This window comes from Nymphalis io, chromosome 11, assembly GCF_905147045.1.
Source record: "Nymphalis io chromosome 11, ilAglIoxx1.1, whole genome shotgun sequence".
Lineage (NCBI taxonomy): Eukaryota > Metazoa > Arthropoda > Insecta > Lepidoptera > Nymphalidae > Nymphalis > Nymphalis io.
Genome location: NC_065898.1, coordinates 11,174,085 through 11,198,939, shown reverse-complemented (window position 1 = coordinate 11,198,939; position 24,855 = coordinate 11,174,085). Strand labels below are relative to the sequence as shown.

Sequence of the window (24,855 nt, the reverse complement as noted above, 5' to 3'; positions counted from 1 at the left end):
ATAGCCCCAATAGTCTGTAGTTGAACTATGTCATTTAATGCATGAAATAGAGTAATTACGGAGTTTCTTACCGGTTCTCCTTGGTAGAATTAGGAATAAGAAATGTAGCCTAACTAATATTGTGGCTTTACATTTAATTCGAATTTTCGAAAGTGGCGCTTTAAATACAGGATATTTTGAAGTTTCCATACAGCTCAGCAGAATACGCGATCGTGACCTTGAACAACTGCTATGCCATTTTTTTTTTAATAACAATTATAGCACGCAGTCCTAGTATTATATTTAAAAAAAAACGTGTTCGTTGCAACGTAACGATTGATTGCCAATGTTAATGCTTATGTCAACGGTGACCACTGGTGACCACTGGTGGACGTTCCTTCCTCAAATACTTTTACTTAAACAATTTGACAATTAAGACAATCCTACTACCTTCATGATCAAATAACTGTAATAAAACTATCTCTAACAATACACACCTCCAATAAATATAATTAAAAAACACATAACTACATAACGGCTGTATTGTTAAAAACAATTGCATCACTAAACAACTGACATTCACCGTAACCAGAATAACAAAAAGTAATAAAATAAATTGCCAAGCAACAATAATACAATGGACAGAAGCTAAATAAAAATACACATATATTTATACGTATAATGATACTAGGGCCAAATATATCAAGCTCTATATATAATATTCGGATTTCACACACTTTTTTCACAACAAAATAAGGCAACGACAAACACATAAGTTAAATCGTTTCAACCTACCTTTCTCGAACTTGTATTAATTTATTACAGCTGATATCACAGATACATTTCAACGTATAAATTATTTTCTTTAAATACACAGATGCAAAAAGTTTTCATTCAACGATAGACAAACTTTTTTGTACTATGCTGTATTATCGAGTAATTATTATAATATATTGGTTAATATTTCATTCATTCATTAAATAATCTAATATATGTAGAAATATGATTTTATTCCTTTTGTGCCGTTACCTAGTTCTATTTTCAAAACAACTATTGTTTTGAAATTGAAAAAGGAACAGTGTTTAATACTTTTAGATGAATAAGTGAAAATGTGATTATTATTGACATTAGATCAATTAGACGTTAATAAGTGTGGAAAACTCTCTTTTTATATAAAATTATATATGTATATATAATTATATATATATAAATACCTCTTACCTCATTGGTTAGTTGAGCAAACAACTTGGGTTAAATTATAAAGGCATTTAAATCATAACACACATTCATTTTTATGATTTCATTTCTTTATAATTTGTACAAAATGATTAAATTAAAATATAAGATTTTTTTATTTACTTATTCAATCTTTGTACAAGTTATAATTATATGAAATACATATGTTAATTTTCAACTTATTATAAACGAAAATAAAAAAGGTCCAATATACAAAGAAGCAAAAATAAAAATGTGCATAGAATCAAATTAAAATAACAGGTCATGCTTTAACTAGGAAATGTTGCAAGTCGAGAGAATACAATGAACAAAAATAACTGATGAGCATAATTCTCACAATTAAAAAATATAAATTATTATATGGCCCGGTGGTAAGAACGCGTGAATCTTAGTCGATGATCGTGGGTTCAAACCCGGGCAAGCACCACTGAATTTTCATGTGCTTAATTTGTGATTATAATTCATCTCGTGCTTTACGGTGAAGGAAAACATCGTGATACATATGATTATTATATGTATATTAAGTCAAATATGTTAATGATTCAGATTTATTAGATTTTTTTATATTAATCCATCTGCTTGAAAATGTAGTTGCCATGTTAACTATAAATTAAATTTTTAAAGACTTGCATCTTCACTGAGAATCATGCTCATCTGCCGTACAATATTGTAGAACAACACTGCATTTTATAAAGCAATATAAAATTTATTTTTAATCTGTACGATAAATTATTATTATTAAAAATTGCTTGTAAATCTGAATATTATTAAATTAAATTGACAAGCACCTTAAATATCTGACAAAAAAAAAATGTACAGACTGAAATATGTATGTCATATTAAAACCTTATTATATTACTTATTTGAAAGACACTAGACATAGGACTGAACACCAAAAAGTCAAAAATTAATATGTAATGGCTATATTACATAACGAATGTCTGAATATTCCATTTCATTGCAATTTGTACACGTCTATCAAAAAAGTTAAAGCATCGGAGTTTTCTTACATATTATTTAAACAAAGCTGATGATGAGCTGACTGATTCTTTGATTCTTGGAACAAAAATGTATGGAAATAACTATATTGTGTTCGATTTGTCACGTGATCATGGTTTGAGAATTATATTCGGCAATGTTACTTAAGGTCTTGTGATTCTGACAAATATCAATATTTTTTAGACAACGCAAAGGAATGCGAAGGTCTATTTCAGATTTATTTTTGTGATATAGATAGGCGGACGGCAAATGGGCCACTTGATGTTAAGTGGTCACCACCATCTAAAGACATTGGCGTTGTAATTATTAACCATTCCTTACATCGCCAATGCGCCACCAACCTTGGGAACGAAGATGTTATGTCCCTTGTGCCTGCTACACTGGCTCACTCATCCTTCAAACCGGAGCGCAACAATACTAAGTATAGCTGTTTGGCGGTGGAATATTTATCTATGAGTAAATAATATTATTATAATAATTATAATAAAATAAATCAACAAATGTTGGTCAACTAAAATCGAATTTTGTAAACGCTCTATAAGATAACAACGGACATACATTCTAAAATAAACCGTCGCTTTCGTTAGCGATGTCTATATTTATAATTATGAAGTGAGGAATTATCTTATCAGCAAACTTTATTGATATTTCCGCTGACATTTAATTTAAAGAGAAGAAAAATTGACAATTGAATCAACAATTTTTTGAATTGATATTTGTTACTCTTATTTAATTGTCTTTTTTTTACATTTTTCACACACGGCCATCTGATCCCAAATAAAGCTTGTACAAAGCTTGTGCTATGGAAGCCAGACAACTGATATACTACTTCTCTTTTGTAAATACATACTTATATAGATAATTACACCCAGACTCAGGACAAACAGACATGTTCATGCACAAAAATGTCTGTCCTGGGTGGGAATCGAACCCACAACCTTCGGCGTGAAATGCAAGTATCTACCAACCACGCCAACCGGCTCGTCAAATTTCGTCTTTGAAATTACTAATCGACATTTGTGAATCTGTTATAATCTAAATTAAATAATCCATTTGTAACCTATTAGAATATTCTTAGAATATATTTTGTTATTTTTTTCTACAAGTTGTAATGAAACGGTATTTATATTATTTACTTACCGATATAACTGAGCATGACGGGCAGGAATATCAGACCGTGGGCCGCGCCGAACAGCACGATGCCCAAGTACATGCGGAAGTAGAACACCTAAAACATTAATAGTATGCTTGAATAAGATTAAACAATGTATTTTTTTTATATTATACTGTATTTTCAATATTCAAAGGTTTTAATTAAACGACTGTGTGGTACTGGCTGACAAGAAAAGAGATATATATCTTTCTCCTTTGCATCACGATCAGCATTTAGCGTTTCACTTTACAAAATTGATAACCTAGTGTCAAACAGATGACGTAATCAAATCAAATATGGCAACACTTCCCCATGCCGTGTTTAGTGCAGTACGTCAATTTTAGTTACATTTAACAAGGTAAGCGAATAATGCGAATTATAAGGTCCGGTCCGCCAGACCGATTTTGGTCACGGCGGCAAATCTCAAGAGAGATTAGCCAACTGCGCAGGAGATATTATAATGCACAAGTGTGTGCGCAAACACAGGTGCACTCTCTATTCCCTAACTCTTATAATCCGACGGGACGGCTATCCGACACGAAAGGAAAGAGTTCAGGTGCAGGACGGCTTTACGTACTTTTCTAGGCAAGGGAATGTACACACTTCCAACTACCAGACTCCGGGCTGCTATTGAGAATTTTCGACAGAAAAATCCAATAACTTTTTAATGGCCCGACCTAGGATTTGAACTCAGGACTTTGACCTCCGGGTTTGCGGCCTTATATCTAGCCACTAGACCAACGAGGCAGTAATGCGAATTATGTAAGCTACTGTGTTTTGTGGTGTTTTACTGGTTTTATCTCTTAATTAACTTCGTATTGCTGCGCTCTGATTTATATTTTTGATCAGTGTAATGACAGGCAAAGGGGATATAACATTTTTATCAGTGTCGATACCTTTGCCTATAAATTTGCCTTTGATGTCTACTGGTGACCTATACAAAAGATAAAGAATATAAGAAACCTGGAAGATCTGGCTGTTGGCGGTGCCGAGCACGATGATCCCGCCGAACTTGGTGAGCGTGATGCCGGACAGCACGGACGAGCCCATGGTGGCCAGCGCGTGCGACGCGCGAGCCACGCGCGAGCCGCCGCCCGACACGCTGAACGAGTGCACCAGGTGCGAGCAGAACTCCACCGCGATGCCCACCGCCATCACCTGCCACCGCACGACACACGTCACACGTCACATCACTACTGTAACTTTATCGTTGCAGATCAAGTATTTACTAAATCGACGGTGTATCGTATCATATGGTATATGGTATCACTTACCAAGTTAACAAGCGACACGGCGTTGAGACTGATACCCCACCAGTACATGAGACCGCCGAGGTTGACCACGATCATCGTGATAGTGATGACGACGACCTGAAAAACGAACGTCCATTCAAATTTTCAAACGTCAAAGTTCGCCCGAAGCCGAGGTGTGAAGTTTCGAAGCGAGGGGCTCACCAGAGCGGAGAAGAGGTCGAAGCCCATCAGAACGAAGGTGACGATGAAGATGGAGAGCACGGAGATGCCCATCGACTTGAGCGTGTCGGGCCACATGGTGAGGTACTGCTCGTAGAAGACGTAGAAGACGGAGTAGGGGAAGACGTTGACGGTGGAGTTCTTGCCGGCCTCGCGCAGGTTCCGGTTGAGCGTCTCGCTGAGGTTGGCGGCCACCGAGCGCGCCGCGCGCAGCGCCGAGTAGTAGTCCGCGCTCGTCTTCAGCACCGTGTGGTAGCCTGCGGGAGCGCCGACACTCGTTAGCGGGGCCTGCTCACTGACTACTCTGATAAACTAATCCAAGTTCAACATCATCTGGCACACGCACGCTAAGAGATTATTTGCCGAGGGACCTCGTGGTCTTTTCTGTTATGAATTTTATAATACTTCAGTGCTATACTGTAGAATGAGCGTACCCTGGTAGTACGTGGCACCGATGCGGGTGTGCGTGCGGTTGCTCACGTAGTTGACGGCGTGCGAGTAGGCGGCGTGGCCGCCCTTGGGGCAGGAGAACCCGGGGTTGTCCTGCAGGAAGAAGGGCACGTAGTGCTGGAAGTCGGCGGAGCTGGGCCGCTGCTCCGGGCCCTCCAGCGGGATGTCGCACTTGCGGCACGGCGGGGACGCTGCGGGCAGAGCGCAAAGTTAAACACTGCTTTAACCCCCCCCCCCCCTTTTCGCAATTATTTGGCACTATGAAAGTATTCTTTCTTGAATATATTTTATATACAAATATACTTTTTCTGTGTATATTCATTTCACTGTATTATAATGGTTCATTCAATCATTGACCGTATTCTTTCGTTGAATACAAAAAACTGTATAATTAAAACAATAGTTTTAAATATTGCTATGGAAATAAACCTGTCTTATCATAATTTATAAAAATATAATTAAAATGTATTAAAATTGTTTTCATTAGAGTGGATAAACATTGTTTAAAGAGTATATAACGATGACAACATTATCTCCTAATGACTCACTCGTGTAATCGTTGGGACAGAAGCTGCTGTTTGAGGGGAAGTACTTGCAGCAGGCGGACGCTGCGGACCAGTCGAAGAAGTCGTCCAGCCACGAGTTCGGTGGTTGAGCGATGTACGTTAAGTTCGGAGTACGGTACGCTGGAATAAAGATTGAGTTATTTCAATATTATATTTTGTAATTACTACATTTTAAACTAATACCTCCTGTCCTGTGCTTTTATCTGTCTTGTTTATTTCTCGAAATAAAAAAAAACCTCTTTTACATAACTAAATTTGTAAAACAAATGTTCTACAAAAAATATCCAGCATAGTTTTTTTCGCCGGTTCATTTCAAGTCTTAGGTGTTTATCTCCAAATCGGTGGTAGAATTTTGACAATTAATAAGTGTAACGCTTCTATATTGAATAAAGATATTTGATTTGTTTAATTTTTTTATTATAAAATACAATATAAGTGTTATACTTGTTATTTCGTATTATATTACTGAGAGTAATTAAAAGTAAAGTTAATTTAGTTTTTAATATTAAAAAATACTATAAAATTTTCAATTAAATACATTATACAATACTTACCAGAATACAGCTGCATTGCAATACTATCAGTCCTGCAGTATCTGGTCCCGCAGACCATGTTCTGAACGTCGCGATCCGAGTAATCCAATCCATCCATCACAACGAAGTATACCGGTGGGCCAATATTCAAATATTGGTTCAAATGTTTGAAGTACTTCAGCTGGAAGCTGTCGTGCGGCATCGAAAGTTCCTGGTCGAGACCTATATCTATGTGAGGAGCCACCTAAACAAATAATATTTTATTTAAAAGTAACATCCGCACAATTACAAAGCTGCATATTCCGAGGCTTCAAATGCGGAAATTACATGAAAACTGTTATCGTTTTCGTGACCGGAATCGACCAGGAAGGCATTGCCATTTTACTATCATTCTTATCATCATCACTACTATTGGACTATTACTGCGCGAACCATCTAGAAGCAGTCAAGAATTCGGGAGTAGGAATTCCACCGAGAAAGTGCGACTCACCGCGACGGACGAGCAGAGCCAGGCGAAGAAGATGATCATGACGGAGGCGCGCACCTCGCGCTTCATGAGGAAGGGCACGTAGACGCAGCGGAACAGGTTGAAGAGCGCGCCGTCGGGCTGCGGCGCGCCGTCCGCCTTGGTGCCGGCGGCGCAGCACAGCACGTCGAAGCGGTTGGCGTTCTGGCGCCGCGTGTCCAGCGCCAGCAGCGCCACGAAGCACGTGACCTGCAGCAGGAAGTCCACCAGCAGCGCCGCGCCCGCGTACAGCGCGAAGGCGCGCACCGCCGGCATGTCGCTCAGCGCGCCCAGGAAGAAGCACACCGACTCCGACACCGACGTCAGGAACATCGACGGGCCCACCTGGCCCAGCCTGCGGGGCACGCGTGTCGATAAGAACACAGCGTTTTCCGTATCGCTTATTTTATGGAATTGCGTATATATATCGATATACGATAATATCGTTCGGAGACGCCGGTAATAAACTATATTTTTTTTAAAACTGTCCCTAAATATAATATAAAAATGATTTGTAGTGCTACTACATAAAAACATGTTATATTCCAATAAGTGTATTCAGAAAAATGTCGAGTGTCAGAAATAATTAATTTGTCAGTCGATGCCTTAGAAAAAAGGCATAAATTTTAAAGCCTAAATTTAAAATATGAATATGAAGAAATTAATTCTTTCCCATATCGATATTATCGTATCGACTATTCCACAATATCGATATAATTATCGATATTTTGCCATCAAATTAACGATCAGCCGATATATCGTTGGATCCCTAATTAAAACAAGCAACACAGTAGTGAGTCACTCACGTTCTGCCGATGTGCTGCGGCACGGTCTCGTCGGGGCGACGCGGTTCTCGCTGGCTGGTCTGAACGAGGATGAAAATGTTGTCCACGCCCACGGCCAGCACCAGGAACGGGATCACCTCCACTATGATGAGCGTCGCCGCCACGCCACAGAATCCGAAGATGCCCATAGAACACACCACGGACGCCAGCACGATCAGTACACCTGTAACAATATCACGTTATAGACATACATAAGTCATGAACAGCCATTGTAATTACAGGCACAAGGGACATAACACCTTAGTTCCTAAGATTGGTGGCGCATTGGTGATGTATCCCATGGTTAACATTTCAATGCCCATGTCTATGGGCGTTGGTGACCACTTACCATCAGGTGGCCCATATGCCCGTCCGTCTTCTTAGTCTATATATATAAAAAAATGAACAATAATAATTATTATTATTATATGATCTATTATATGGCTATTCCGTCAAACGGTACAGCCTGGCATCATACATATGGATTTTCTTTCGTATATAACATAATAAAAGACTCACCCCCCAGACCAAGTGTTATCTTGCTGTCGATTAGTAGCCTGGAGCATGTGGTGAATCTCCCCAGAGATATGGTGATGTACGCGAACATGATGAAGTACGACACGAGTATGGTGGATACATCCGATTTCGATTCCCTGTCCAGTTCATCCTCGATCGACCTCTCGGAACTGTAGGCGATGTCCATGTACGAGGGCATTTCGTTTTCAGTGTAATTTTTCATGAACTTGATATACTCTTCCTCCCATTCGAGAGCCGGCTTCAGCTGTGTATATGGCATTTTAGTTATAACATATTATTATAAGATAAATAAAAATTAGAAAGTAGATTGGTCGGTTTAGATTTGGATAATAAAGTAAATGAATAGGGTACCATATTATTATAAGATGATTTTTATTATAAGAATTTTTAAACTGTTTATCCTGGGAGTAATGTATTTCACTTCAGTTTTAGATGTAACTTTATTTTATTGTTATCCAAATTGTTAGGATTTGTCACAAGTCACACTTTCACAGTAGTCTATTGTAGTAGTAGTAGTAGTCTATTGGGTCTATAATATATATATAATATAGTCTATTGGGTTATTTGGGTAGTCTATAGTCTATTGGGTCTATAATATATCTATAATATATATATAATATATATATATAATAAACAAGTCAACCAAAGGGGGTCCTATGACTATTCTACTCTATTTATCGAACTACACGCAATTCATATTGTTCTTATTTTCAATGAATATCTTTAATTGACTCAAGAGTCTCCTGTATACATTTTCATCACTACCGGCCTCTCAATTCCTTCGATAGCTCAGTGGTGTAGTAACTTTCGAATAAACAAAATGTCATTCCCATTCTTTCATATCAATAAGTACGTCAATATTCCCTACAAGGTATGATAAACAATGCAACAGACCTTCTCCTTGTCGTGGTGGTTGTTGACGAGGAAGGTGAGGATGAGCGCGGTGGCGCGGTGGAAGCGCGACGTCTTGGCGAGCGGCTCGGCCGGCGACAGGAAGCCGCCCAGCGCCACGCCCGGCAGCACGGGCCCGCCCCACACCGACAGGCAGCTGTACGGGTTCCTGCGGGGGGGGGGGGAGTGTGAGTCAGTGGGCGTCGCGGGCAGCCTGCCGCACCCGGCGCCGGTACTCACTTGGAGCAGGACAGCACTTTTTCGAGGTACTGGTTGTCTTCGAGGTAGTCCGTGATCTGTTCCGGGTCGTTCTCCCACCAGCCCCACACGGACTGCACGGCGCAGTTGTCGGCCGTCACGGGCCCGCTGAACGGGGAGGACATTGGGGCGAAGCAAATGTCCTCGATGCGACTCTTGTTGCCGAGAGCTGGGAAAATGAGAAACAGTCGTTTAAGTTGAAGCGTGTTTGATGAGAAAATAATAATAATATAGAGTACGCATGAAAACGATATCAATACTATTCGCCCAATACACCCTTGGAAATGAAACGATCACATCTAGGCTATTTCAATTGTAATTGTAATTTGTATGTTGTTTTAAGTGGAAACTTGATTGGTGTGTGATCGAGTTAATTTGTTGTATAATGTATGTGGTGTATACTGTTTGTTTCCCAAATATAATAAAAATAAAAATAAAGTATTTTCTTAATTCCTTTTAGCTTGTCAAAACGAGAACATCGACCTTCAGGTAATACCTCACTCTGCTCATATAAAGTACAAGAAACATAATTCACTAAATATTTACTCACCCATAATCCTATTTTGTAAATCGAGGACTTTCAAGAGGAAGGTAGAGTTGAACACTGGACCGAACGACATGACGTTACCGTCCGGCGAGTTGTACTCCACATCGGGCAGACCCTTCGAGCTGATGATCAACATCTCAGTCCTGTAGAAAGGCTCGAAGTGCGAGTCGAAGTACTTCTTCTCGAGACGTGAACGGGAGTTCGGAGCCGCCCACAGTTCCACCGGATTGGTCGTCACTTGCATGTACCTTATGCCGTGCCCGAGGGCGACGATTACACAGAGACCTGACAACAAAAAAAAAAGTTTAATATACATACGCATATATATTAAATTAAATAAAACCGTGTAATAATAATTAATATTTTATCTTCTAGAACACACAGTAACAGCCCGTTTATGTCCCACTCCTGGGCTAAGGCCTTCTCTCCCTTTTGAGGAGAAGGTTTGGAGCTTATTCCACCACGCTGCTCCAATGCGGGTTGGTGGAATGCATATGTGACAGAATTTCAGTGAAATAAGACACATGCAGATTTCCTCACGATGTTTTCCTCCACCGTCAAGCACTAGATGAATTATAATCACAAACTAAGCCCATGAAAATTCAGTGGTGCTTGCCCGGGTTTGAACCCACGATCATCAGTTAAGATTCACGCGTTCTAACCACTAGAACATTCTAAGTCAATTCTCAATGACAGTTTATTCAAATTAAAATTACCTCAAACAATACAAATTTTAACATTGATCTTTAAAAAGAATTTAACTGACATATATAAAATTAAAAATTTAACTATAAACTTGTAACTTATATTAATAATAATAATAAGGTCCTTCAGACCGATTTCGGCCACGGCGGCAAATCTCAAAAGAGACTAGCCAACTACGCAGGAGATATTACAGTGCACAAGTGTGTGCGCAAACACAGGTGCACTCTCTATTCCCTAACTCTCGTAATCCGATGGGACGGCAATCCGACAAGATCGGAAAGAGTTCATACGCAGGACCAACGGCTTTACGTGCTTTCCGAGGCACGGGAGTGAACACACTTCCAACTTCCAGAAAAGCTCAATAACTTTTTTATTGGCTCGACCTTGCAATTGAACCTAGGACCTCTGGGTCTGCGGTCTTACATCAAGCCACTAGACCAACGAGGCAGACAACTTATATTATATTACGGATAATTACGTATACCTTATAATACGGATCTTTTAAAGAGTTAGGATAAAAAAAATGTAGTAGTAGAAGACTTTCAACATTAAATATGTAAATGTAAATAGGAACAGATTCTATGTTGAATAATAATAATATCCTGCGACATTTTTCACACACGGCCATCTGATCCCAAATTAAGCTTGTACAGAGCTTGCGCTATGGAAACCAGACAACTGATATACTACATATACTACTTTTCTTTTGTAAATACATACTTATATAGATAAATACACCCAGACTCAGGACAAACAGACATGTTCATGCACACAAATATCTGTCCCGGCTGGGAATCGAACCCACAACCTTCGGCGTGAAAGGCAAGTATCTACCAACCATGCACACCGGCTCGTCATACATAAAGTACGATATATTGATGTTGAATATATTTGTATTATAAAACTCACCCAGGAATAGAACAATCCAAGGTTTCGACGCCATTAAACAGCCCCACCACTGGAAGAAATCCTCCAATTTCGTCTCAGTCTCCGCACCGAGTTTCTCAAAGAACGTCGCGTCTTCCGCGCCGTCCGGCTGATCTATCGACCAACCAGCTGACGTGGGATTCGTTGCCATCTCCTGATTGTTTTCTGAAGCAACGCCTGTTTACAGATTATGATTCTGATTAATATCAAGGTATATAAGGTAACGATGAAAAACTACAAAATCTCAAAACTTACCCTATTATACAAAATACTATTAATATTCAAAGTGTTTTAATTACACTGATAAATCAAACAATATAATTATTATATGTATGTATTTTTTTTTTATAGAATAGTAAGGGGGACGAGCATATGGGCCACCTGATGGTAAGTGTTCTTCAACGCCCATATACATTGGCATTGTAAGAAATGTTAACCATCGCTTACATAGCCAATGCACCACCAATCTTGGGACCTCAGATTTTATGTCCCTTGTGCCTGTAATTACACTGGCTCACTCACCCTTCAAACCGGAACACAACAATACCAAGTACTGTTGTTTTGCGGTAGAATATCTGATGAGTGGGTGGGACCTACCTAGACGAGCTTGCACAAAACCCTACCACAAGTAATATTATATATATATAATAAATCATACTGTTAAAAACCATTAAATACTTCAATATTACACATAATATAATCATGCAGTTAATATACGCAATAAAGACATTAAAATAAAGAAAAAATAAATAATTACATGCAATTTCTAAATACTATTTGTGTTAAACATAATAAGTGCACCTCAACAACCAACTCATTACTTTTTGTACTTTTCGTAAATTTGTATTTTAATGTACATATAATACTATTTAATAGATTAATTAAACCATTTTATGATAACATGACAGGCAAGCAGACAAAATTAATCAGGAAATTTCAGACTATACAACAAAAATAGCAGAGAGACGTAGAAAGATTCGTAGTTTTCAGTGCTATGTATTATCTGTGTTCATTGGTTGAGGTGACTGGTAACCATAGTGGTCTAATCTGTTTGTGTGTCTTTTTGTTCGGAAAAAATAGAGACCACTGACATCGGAATATTCGAAATTTCAGAAGTATTCCGTACATTGTCAAAAAAATGTCAATTAGGACCAAGAAGTAATGTCTACTGTGCCTGTACTCGGGACTCACGGAACCTTCTCACTGGATCGCAACAACAGTGAGATATATATCTATCCTTTTTTACTTTAAATAGGTAGGTAGACTGGCAAATAGGCCACCTGATGGTGAGTGGTCATCACTTCCCATCAATATTGCCGCATTAGATCTCCAATGCGCAACCAACCTTGGGAACTAAGATATTATGACCCTTGTGCCTGTAGTTTTACTGGCTCACTCACCCTTTAAACCGGAACACAACAATAATATGTATTGCTCTTTGCCATTGGAAAATGAGTGAGCTAGATATATATACCCATTCCGGGTATAGTATATGACTGCAAAATCGGTTCACAAGTGTATGGGGGATCCTTTCATTGCAACACTAATACGCACCAAAGCACGGCCTAGAGTATATCTTGTAGCCCTTATCTTACAGTATAGCGGAGGGAGTATGTACGTACTGGAGCGATGGCTGTGCAGCGGACTGGTCTCGGGCCCGCCGCGCCGCGCGCCGCCCGCCCACTCTGCACCCACACCGCGTTAGAGCCCCACCCGACACGCCAGACACGACCGACAGGCCCGACACACCCGACACGCAATACTCGATTGCTGATCACTCTTTACTAATTCATATATTTCTTGCCAATCAATCATCAAGTAAATTTAAAAATCAATTTATCAAGTAAATTTGCCCATCGAGTCTGTCTGTCATTATTATATTATTATATATTAATGCTTATATATAATGCTTTAATACACCAACCGTGTTATTTATAAGTACTTGGAAACTAAAAAACCATCACCAACGAAGATACTAAAAAAATAAATTTATATACATACAAACAATTTCCTGTAACATTTACTAGAAAATTTGTATTTTTTTAATACGTAATCAGTTATAACGTTAAACGTTATTTAATTCAAATCGTAGAGATTCTATTTAAAAATAAAATATTTTTTTCTGTTGTTAAATTAGTCCGAGTGAATTATAAAATTCCATCAAACGAGTAGAAAAATATAAACCCCTACTTTAACATATTCCAAGCGATTTGTTATCTCTGTTATGTATTAAAAACATTTCTTAATATCATGTATCATTAGATCGCTTGAATCTATGCTCGCAAGTTCAAAACCGGCATCACTAAAAATTCATGTGCTTAATTCGTGTTTAGTTTTAATGATATTTAATCTATTCAATCTAATCTCCATTTGTATTCATGTATCTGTATCTACTAACATAATCTAAGATAATTGTAACTAACAAATTTATGAATGTTTAATCTTAAATAAATGATTATTATGATTATTTTTAATTTTACTGAAATTCTATGTATCCACCAACCCGCTAAGAACTGCGGTACAATAAGCTCCCAAGGCTTTTCCTCAGAAAAAGTGAAGTGGAAAAAAACTTAGCTCAGCATTGGAACATTCAGAGACAGTTTTACTTAACTTTTCCACTGAAATACTTTAAGTTCATATAAATACATTGAATCTTTAATATTTCGACTAATAACATCGCATCATTTCAATGACATAGTTGATTATTTGTCTTTTTTCCTCATTTGAACATACTATACAATAACAACATAACTATTTCCTTTGATCACGTATACAATATTACGACGTAATACAAAACTGGCATATTACTGCGTGTCATACATTCCTTGAAAGTGTTACCATCTTGAAATAACAATAAGAGCGTGGTTAGTGTTTAATATAAATGAAGACGTTAGTGGTAGAATGCGTCATGAAACAAAGATTTGAAGTAATTGGTAAATGTTTTTGAGTTGACAGCCGTATTCGTGTATACAGGCCATACATCCATTACGTTTAACTCAAGTTTTAAAACGTGATAGCTGGCACCATGCTGGACTATATACTTTTTTTTATATAGAATAGGAAGGCGGACGAGCATATGGGCCACATGATGGTAAGCGGTCACCAATGCCCATAGACATTGGCATTGTAAGAAATGTTAACCATCGCTTACATCACCAATGCGCCACCAACCTTGGGAACTAAGATTGATGTCCCTTGTGCCTGTAATTAGTACTAGTAAAGTACTAGTGACTTAATATGACAAATGAAATTTAAATTCATCATAACATCTTCATCCACTAAAATCTTCAAATGTCTACAATAGCATTATAACCATTACCATATAAATCGTTTAAATATTTTATGCCGTGTTACTGAGTAAAAAAACTTTTAAAGTGTATACTTCGCATAACATAAATAAAAGTTATCGGTGTTTATGAACAATAAATAGTCTATAAATAAATAACAGATAAGCATAATATGTATGTATCATATCTCTCATTTAGGTAGGGTATGAGCTTCCAGAGTACACCATAAATTAAAACTATGCGCTTTAAAGCGCTTTAAAATGTATATTCAACAACATCTCATATCGTATATGTTATGCAAATATATCAAATTTACCAGTACGCACATTTCATTATGATATATTTATTATTTTGTAATTTTCAAAGCGACTTACCGACAACGTTCTCCTGCTGGTTGCAGCAGTAGACGCCGCTGAGGAACAGCGTGGTGAAGATGAGGAAGACGATGGCCATGATGACGGCGTACCCGTCGGCGCCGAGCAGCACGAAGGGGCGCGGCGCGGGCGGCGCGGGCGGCGGCGCGGGGCACGCCTGCAGGCAGTCCAGGCACGAGCAGCCCGGCTGGCCCTGCGGGCGGCCGCTGGCGTTATTTGAGGATGACACGTTGACTGTCGTTTGTTTCGAATATTTTTTTTTATTTAAAACAAAAAAGCAAAGGTATTCTGCCTTTGCCTATTTTTATATAGATGTACTTTAAAAAAAATTAGTAGATCCTAATATCTATCTAACTCTTGGGAGCACTTCAGTGAGCGTTAAATGTATACGAGTGAGGCATTACAATATTAAAAATATAGTGTTTTCAGTTCAAATTATATATAAATTTGAAAGACTAACAGGCAAGCCAACGTTGCAGGGCATGGTGGGTGGGTTGTAAGGCGTGAATCCATCGACCGGTTCATCTCCACTGATGTAATTTATCTGGAACGGCACGGCGGGCGTGTCCTTGTCGCCCATGTAATCGAACCAGTGCTGTGGAGTGCAGAAACTGGAGCCGTAGTCGCCGCACATGAGGTCCATGGCGAGCTGGTTAGTTGATGGCATTTGGACCTAGAAAAAAATCATATACACCAAATATACATATAGCTGACAACAATGGCGGGACGAATATAAATAAACAACATATGAACTAGAATTGACATGACTTCATTGGTCGAGATATAAATAAATATTCTACGGTATTCGTTATAAATTCGTAAAAAACTGTCGTTTTGAATGTCGGCGAACTTTTTATCGAAACTTTGGTATTAAAAGTATTATATGTAAGTGGAATATTGTTCTAATTTTAATAAATATAGTATCAGGGTGACCAAAATTCACACGGCTTATAGAGTATATAAAACGAGTTATTTTCTTTGTGTTTATGAAAAATTAAGTTTTTTCAAGACAGACTACTATATAGACAAAATTAAAACGTAAAAACTTCTCTAAATAATAAACGATTCTGTTATCTGTAATAATATCCTGGACACTTTTCACACACGGCCATCTGATCCCAAATTAAGCTTGTACTGAACTTGTACTATGGAAACCAGACAACTGATACACTACATATACAATTTTTCTTTTGTAAATATATACATATGTAGATAATTACACCCAGACTCAGGATAAACAGAGAATTTCATGAACACAAATATCTGTCCTGGGTGGGAATCGAACCCACAACCTTCGTCGTGAAAGGCAAGCATCCACCAACCACGGCAACCAGCTCGTTAATGCTCGTCTGTTTATCTATATTCCTTCCGCCATTGATCGATATAAAAAAGTTATAGTTCATGAATGGCAAGATAGATCACATAATTGTAAACAACTGGTGGTAGGGCTTTGTGCAAGCTCGTCTGGGTAAGTACCACCCACTCATCAGATATTCTACCGCAAAACAGCAATACTTGATATTGTTGTGTTCCGGTTTGAAGGGTGAGTGAGCCAGTGTAATTACAGGCACAAGGGACATAAAATCTTAGTTCCCAAGGTTGGTGGCGCATTGGATATGTAAGCGATGGTTGACATTTCTTACAATGCTAATGTCTAAGAGCGTTGGTGACCACTTACCATCAGGTGGCCCATATGCTCGTCCGCCTTCCTATTCTATAAAAAAAAAAAAAGTATTTAAATAAAATATTTGTTTACTTACATTCGCACACGAACTGTAAGTGTCGTTCATGTACGTCGCGCTGAGATGATAACTAAGCTCCACTATCCTCTTGTGTGTAGCTGGAATAAAAAAAAACACACAAACACAAATTAATTGACAAAAAATAATAATAATATAAAACTCGTGATGAATAATGTAATGTAATAAAAAAAAACACTGGTGGTAGAGCTTTGTGCAAGCCCGTCTGGGTAGGTACCACCCACTCATCAGATATTCTAACGCAAAACAGCAATACTTGATATTGTTGTGTTCCGGTTTGAATGGTGAGTGAGCCAGTGTAATTAGAGGCACAAGGGACATAACATCTTAGTTCCCAAGGTTGGTGGCGCATTGGCTATGTAAGCGATGGTTGACATTTCATACAATGCCAATGTCTAAGGGCGTTTGGTGACCACTTACCATCAGGTGGCCCATATGATCGTCCGCCTTCCTGTTCTATAAAAAAAAATGAGACATGATGCAGTGGATAAAATATGTGACTTTTAACCGAAGATTGCGGGTTCAAGGCCATACAAACACCACTGAATTTTCGTATGCTTAATTTTGCATGTGTTGAAATGGTTGGCAGTATATCAATATGCTGCCCGCCACCAATAATCCAATTCAATCTTTGTTTAATACAGAAGAATTACGCTTGCTTATTGACTTAACAAATCTATCACCCATTCGTAATGGTGATTAAGCGGGTGGGTCTTACCTAGAAGGGATGGCACAAATCGCTTGCACCTATATACATATAATATTAAAAGATAGCAGAGCTTACGCGCATGAACACGTGTCGGAACACCATTCAACCATTCCCATAATATAGATCGAAACGTGTCCTAATTACTTTAAATTAATTTTTGTTACTCACAATTGAACTGTTCAAGTTTGGGCATCAAAAAGTCGCTCTGCTTCGGCGAGCAGGTCATCCCGCAAATGTGTTTGTAGAAGTTGTCCAAACAAGACGGACATCGTGACAGGATATTCTCTGCTTTTATAATGTTGTCGTTTAAATTCTGCAATTGGTCTTTGTCGCAGCAAGTGAGGCCACCGGCTGCGATATCTGGGCAATACTTCTCGATGATGGGCTGTAACACAGAAAGGGTTCTTGTTAATGTGTACTGAGGCTCTATCTAAAGCAGTACTACTTGTACTAGATAAATCTGATGCTTTCGAAAGCCTTTAACGGTTATACTTATGTAATTCCATTAATCTTTGTAGGAACGGAGATAACATTGACTGTATCAAAAACATTGATCTTATGGAACACATCTCAAATAGTTAAACGGCAATTTCATTTATCTAGTCCTCATAATAAGGCAATATTAAAATTATAATATTCATAAATAAAATCGAAATATTATCGGACTTTGTACATGTCTGAATCTGTTTAAAATAATTATTCACTATCGGATTAAGATTGTAGGTTTGAAATGAATCATAATAAAGAAAAAAAGTGATTCACGACGCCTATGACCTTATCAGTGACAAAACTGTGGCATATAAAGACGAGTTTTGTTTGGGTCTGGGACAGTTTAATCGTAATACGTTAATTGACCTGAAGGCTATCAGACTATTTAACACAGATGTCGTTTGTCTTTACAAACAGTGATTATTATATATTATAACGTGACCTCATATTATTCAATGTTTCTTTAATATCCTTAGAATTGTCAAATAAATCTGAAGAATATACTGTTTGTTTAGTTAAATTTTCCCCACAGACATGTGCGCCCGTGCCTTGAGTTACATTGTTTTCTTAATATTACTTAGATTTTTGCAAATAATCACCTACTAGTAGTAGTACTACTACTACTTCTACTACTACTTCTACTACTACTACTACTACTACGCGCTCATGTCCTCACCTCAGCATCGATATGACTATTTGTGTATACTAATGTAATTAACATAATTGAGAGAAGCCGTTTGCATAATTCTCTGGAATTGGTGTTATCTATAACAAAGCCGAGGTCATGTCTTTTTTTTTTATAGAATAGGAAAGTGGACGAGCATATGGGCCACCACCAAAAGTGGTCACCAAACGCCCTTAGACATTGGCATTGTATGAAATGTCAACCATCGCTTACATAGCCAATGCGCCACCAACCTTGGGAACTAAGATTTTATGTCCCTTGTGCCTGTAATTACACTGGCTCACTCACCCTTCAAACCGGAACACAACAATATCAAGTATTGCTGTTTTGCGGTAGAATATCTGATGAGTGGGTGGTACCTACCCAGACGAGCTTGCACAAGGCCCTACCACCAGTCTACTAATGAGACGAATCAAATACTCCCAGCCTTTTATATAATTTTGGAAGTGATAATGAGACAGCCTCGGATACTACATACTGATTAGCTCTGATGTTAACTAATTATTTTTTTGCACAGTATGTGTTTTTTTTTTATACTTAAAATCTCAGAAAAGCATAATGTCAAATGGGCGAACTGGAAAGTGGTCACTATCGAACAAAGACATTGGCACTGTTAGAAATATTAACAAACCCTTACATCGTCAATGCGCCACCAACCTTGAAACTAATTTGTTATGTCCCTTGTGTTTATAGTTGTAATAGCTCGGTCATCAGGTCCTATATCCGGCCGTTTATCTATTTATATTTAATTTTTACATGTCTCATAATGATAACGAACACCTGTTGCATATCTATATGGCATTTCTTCATAAAAAAAATTACCACTGATAACGTTCGGTATCCACTCCTAAATATTTATTGTAATATGATTATTATAAAACAAAAAAACTAGAACTACAAAAATAATTAAGATTTTTATTCAATTATTAAAATTAGTGTATTCGTAAGCAACCTTCAAGATTCACAAGATCGACACCTTTCGATTCAATTATTGATTTGTAAAAATACAAATTGTATATTATATTTTTTTTTTTATTATTTTAAATAAAACCAAATAATACACATCTGGTATAGTTTTGACGTCGTTGCTTTTTTTCGGAATATTTTTTTAGTGCCTCTAGACGATTAACGCGATGCGGTCTGTGTACGGTTTATTGATGCCATATTGTGGTGTTAACCTTTTTTTTAACTCAATGAGTTAGTTCGTATTCGGTTTTTTAATCTAATATAAGTTAGAATGGCCGTTAAGGACTGATAAAAGTTGTTCGTAAATACACTTTTACTAATACTTACTGAACCAATCGTTGAACAATCAATCAAAATATGCCTAATAGTTTTTTTTATAGAATAAGAAAGCGGATGAACATAAAGACCACCTGATGGTAAGTGGTCACCAACCCCCATAGACATAGGGATTGTAAGAAATGTTAACCATCGCTTACATCACCAATGCGCCGCCAACCTTGGGAACTAAAATGTTATTTCCCTTGTGTCTGTAATTACACGGCTCACACACCATTTAAACCGAAACACAACAATACCAAGTAGTCCTGTTTTGCGGTAGAATATCTGATAAGTGGGTGGTACCTACCCAGACGAGCTTGCACAAAGCTCTACCACCAGTAAACTAGTGACTGTGAGTATTCCAACTTTGTCAAAAACCTAACCTAAACCTATTTTTATATCTTTGTTTTCGACTTTTTGTTCTCACTGAAAAACGCTTATACGCGTTGCACTAACGTGAAACGCGGATATAGGATCACAGGCATCGGTTGCGGCAAAATACCTAAAAACCAGCGGATCGTTTGCGCACACGGCCTTGACGCTTGAGTCTGAACACAGACCCTTAATATATACATATATGTAATTACTTACTTATATAATGTATAAATAATTTAGTATTTATAATACAAGCTAATTTAAAATGTATATCATAAAAATATATAACCGAAATATATATAAACATTAATATAAACATGTTTTCATAATTATTTATATGTGATTTCATTATAATCAGTTTATTAAAAATCTTGTTATTGAACACGACGTTAAAACTCATTGTCAAATGGGGCTCCGATAATCTTGTTGAGATTAATGCCAATAAAACACAGGTATGCGCTCTCAAAGCGAACAAGTCAACATTTTCCCCCCTTTCTTCCCTTTGTGCAAAGCAAAATCGCCAGCCTCGCGGAAATTCGGAGTTCTGAACAGGGTGCGGTGTTTTTTCACGCCATAGCAACTCTGCCTGTTGTACAAAACACAGGTACGGTCCTGTATTGAATATTGATCATACCTTTGGGATGGCTCCGCTAAGTACCTACCGGTCTTGAATCGGTTGCAGCGACGTGCGGTTCGCATTATTGGCGATGTGCATCGATAGATACCAGCGCTGAGCGCTTTCTATCGACTGTATCACGGCGAGTGCTCTGAGGAATTATTCTCTCTTATTCCTTCTTCACAAGTCTACGCGTGCTAGCTCTCGAAGTCGCCGGCCTAATTGTGACATCAATTTCATCACGTACAAAGACATTTGGCAACTCCTTTCTTTGTCGCGCTTCCCCTAACCATCGGGTGGAGTAGTGATTTGCCTTCCCGACAAATATAAAAGAAAAAGTTTGTCTCATTTCAATAATGTTTAATTTTACTATCAAAGTATTTGAATATTGTAAATGAGAAAGGTTTTTTTAATACAAAGCTGATTTTCTAAAAAGAACTCGAAACTTACCAAACACGGTCGTAAAACGTCAGAAATCAATACGCTACATTAACTAATTAATCATTATAATTTAAATAATCATAGAACTTACACGCATCAAAATTACATATCACATTACTTCACTAAAGATTGATTGATTGAAGATTATTATCCAGTATCATATCTTAAATAAATAACGCCGGTTTGACTGTAATAATAATAAATACGCTAACCACAATTACAAATATTTCTCGTTATATCTTTACCGAGACTCACCTTTACAATTATATTATTATTTTTATTTATTTACGATCAAGCATGCACATAAATCGTTCAAAGGATTCCAGTTCTTTCAATCGAGTATACTTTAATCGTTTTATTGTATAACAATGTTGCGTACACCTAACAAATAGATAAAATATATGATATGATGACGTGTGCAGTGGCGTGACTAAATCAACCAATCCTCGTATAAATGCTGAATATTAAAATGCTATTATTATTATATATAATTCCTGAAATTATTATACATATTATCTTTCATATTATTGGTCGAGGTAGCCTTATTTGTTTTGAAATGCTTAATGTATTCATAAATCATATTGTTCATTGAATAGCAATGACAATCGGGACGCATATATATATTTCACACTATTTGTTAAAATCTTGGCGTTACTCTCACGTCGACTTTAAATTTCGGCTCTTTTATTGAGTCAAAAACACAAATAACCGCTCGAAAGCTTGGTATCCTCTCCAAGTGAGACGTTACTTAACTCCAGACCAACTGCTCAGCTTATATAAAGCACAAGTGAGGTCATGTATGGAGTACTGCTCTCACCTTTGGGATTGCTCTGCTAAGTACCACTTTCAGGCTCTAGAGTTGATTGAGAGGCGTGCCAGGAGGCTGATAGGAGACGACACATTGGTCGAGTCTAGGCTCCAAAGTCTCGAACATCGACGTGTGGTAGCATCACTTTCAGTCTTCTATCGGATACATTTCGGAGTGTGCTCAGGAATTACACGAACTGATTCCTCCCGCCGTCTTTTACTATCGAAAGGCCAGGCAAACGCGACCAAAGCGCCATAGGTACACAGTGGAAATTCCCCGCCTAAGTACGAAGCGCTTTAAATCTACATTCATCATTCGCACTGCGAAACTGTGGAATACTTTGCCAGAGTCCGTATTTCCTGATAGGTACAGTGGTGGTGGTTGGTGTCTTCAAATCCAGAGTAAACAGGTTTCTTATAGGCAAGCGTGCTACATCCTAGACCGTGTCGATGCTTAACATCAGGCAAGTCAACGGTCAAACGCTGGCCTATTAATTGTAAAAAAAAATAAAATATAAAAGCATTTAGCAGCTAATCGCCTAACCACTGTATAACATATTGTATACATACCAAAGGCATTACTTGTTGCGAACTTGTTAGATAAGATTTCAGATACAGATACACGATTTGCGAATAAAAATATTTGTTACAAAGTTCTTATCTGTATGCATATATGTACTTATTTATCGAATATTAGAATCATATTGGAGGCATATACAAATATTTTATGAATTCGTGTCACATTATGCTGAAGTGATGCGTTCCAAATGTGCACGCTAACTGTCAAAGTTAGAACGAAGAACTAAGACTAGTGTAAATATGTCTTAATACTTTTTCAATTGTATTAAGGGTCGCCAACTGTCTTGTTTACTCCAGACACTGCCTCAGTTTCTAAGGAAATTTGGAAAATCGGCGAAATGGATCATCTTTGAATCGGAAAATATTTGCCATCAATTACTTTGTTCTGTACAAACCGACATGTTTTTTTAATTATAATAATAATTTTCATGTCCCTAATATCACAACACTAATGAAAATATTAATATTTCGAAGTACGTGCACCGTACATTGCAATGTATGAAATAATAACAAACAAAATCGTTTAAGCAAAAACGTATAATATTTGATATGTAATGTAAATTGCGAACACGGAACTTTTTCATTGACACGTTGCTAACCTAGAGTCTAGTATATAGAATATATGTAGTATATAAAATTGAAATATGAAATAGTTTAAGTTAGTTATATGAAGTTGTGTTTATTGTATTGGAAAAGCGACACATTGGCACTAATTTTTACTGCAGACTAAAGCATTTCCATAAAAACAGTTTATATTAGGAAATCATGAATCATACATTATCGTATAACTCTGTGAGCAGTGACGTCACAATGGACGTTATTGAAGCGTCAAGCCCTGAGGGTCACCACGAGAACAAAACGCATAAATCAAGAATTCTCAATTAGAAATATTTAAATGTCTATATTTTGCATTTATTCATACGGAATTTGAACTTTTCCAGAAGCAAAGATATAAGCAACTTACCAAAATTGTTTATATTAATAAAAAAGACCTGTTAAAATGAAATCAAAATTTACTACATTACATACATACGATGTAATCCATATTTTTTTGTTAGTACATTTATCTAATAATTATAAGATTTACGTGGTAAGTTCTATCTTTCACGGTAAATTGACTTGTACGTAGGATCAAAGTCCTCTCATATCACATATATAATAATATATGCATCGTAACAACAAAAAATACTTATTCCGTACAGCAATTTAACGAGAGGGCGAAACCAGTTCCATTGCGTTAATATTTTTATGTTTTTTTTTTACAAAATTTACGTAAGCAAGCACGTATAATTAAAAATAACATTCAAAAATTGCTTAAGAGGAAAACTTAAATGGTATTATTAATTAAGAAAAAAAAAGACCAAAAGAATAATGAAATGGAATCAACATTTTCATGATCGTGAGAGATTAGATTCAATTGTTGCAAACGCATTTTCCATTTAGGCAGTGGATTCCCAACATTTTGAATTCGTGGAACGCTGAACATTCTAAATTTGTTGTGCGTTTAAAACAGTAATCAACGTTCTCTGATTTCGAGGAAATAATAATAGCGAAAGATAATGCTAATGTTTCTTATAATAATAATGGAATATATTCTCATCGGCAATCTTCTATATCCATAAAAAATCCGCTGAGTTCCTTTCGCCGGTTCTCCTCATGTCCGTGTATTTCTTTTCCGAATCGGTGGTAGTTTCTAATTTGACAATCAATAAGTAAATGTATGTTGAATGAAGTATTTTGATTTTGATTTTCAAATTTGCACTTATATGCATAGAAAAAATTCTAAAATTTTAAAACTTATTTGCACCAGTAGCTTTGTATTTTAACAGCCCTTGTCATATTATCCTTACGACAAGATTACACGATA

General features: G+C 37.2%; 1 protein-coding gene across 5 annotated transcripts in view; it reads right to left on the bottom strand.

The window, feature by feature from the left end:
• Positions 1–24,855, bottom strand: part of LOC126771720 (NPC intracellular cholesterol transporter 1) — a 60,424-nt gene that overhangs the window by 7,074 nt on the left and 28,495 nt on the right. For 4 of the 5 annotated variants that reach the window (XM_050491753.1, XM_050491755.1, XM_050491752.1 and 1 more), the window contains exons 3-21: positions 17,881–18,097; positions 17,004–17,083; positions 15,704–15,916; positions 15,244–15,436; positions 13,205–13,267; positions 11,565–11,759; positions 9,954–10,235; positions 9,386–9,572; positions 9,149–9,314; positions 8,237–8,498; positions 7,700–7,901; positions 6,879–7,248; positions 6,410–6,632; positions 5,838–5,975; positions 5,274–5,480; positions 4,822–5,096; positions 4,642–4,737; positions 4,331–4,525; positions 3,355–3,442 (exon numbers count right to left, since the gene is read on the bottom strand). In XM_050491753.1, coding sequence (XP_050347710.1) covers positions 3,355–3,442; positions 4,331–4,525; positions 4,642–4,737; positions 4,822–5,096; positions 5,274–5,480; positions 5,838–5,975; positions 6,410–6,632; positions 6,879–7,248; positions 7,700–7,901; positions 8,237–8,498; positions 9,149–9,314; positions 9,386–9,572; positions 9,954–10,235; positions 11,565–11,759; positions 13,205–13,267; positions 15,244–15,436; positions 15,704–15,916; positions 17,004–17,083; positions 17,881–18,097 — 3,652 coding nt within the window. The remainder of the gene's footprint in view (positions 1–3,354; positions 3,443–4,330; positions 4,526–4,641; positions 4,738–4,821; positions 5,097–5,273; positions 5,481–5,837; positions 5,976–6,409; positions 6,633–6,878; positions 7,249–7,699; positions 7,902–8,236; positions 8,499–9,148; positions 9,315–9,385; positions 9,573–9,953; positions 10,236–11,564; positions 11,760–13,204; positions 13,268–15,243; positions 15,437–15,703; positions 15,917–17,003; positions 17,084–17,880; positions 18,098–24,855) is intronic. The other variant, XM_050491758.1, reaches the window with a different exon arrangement.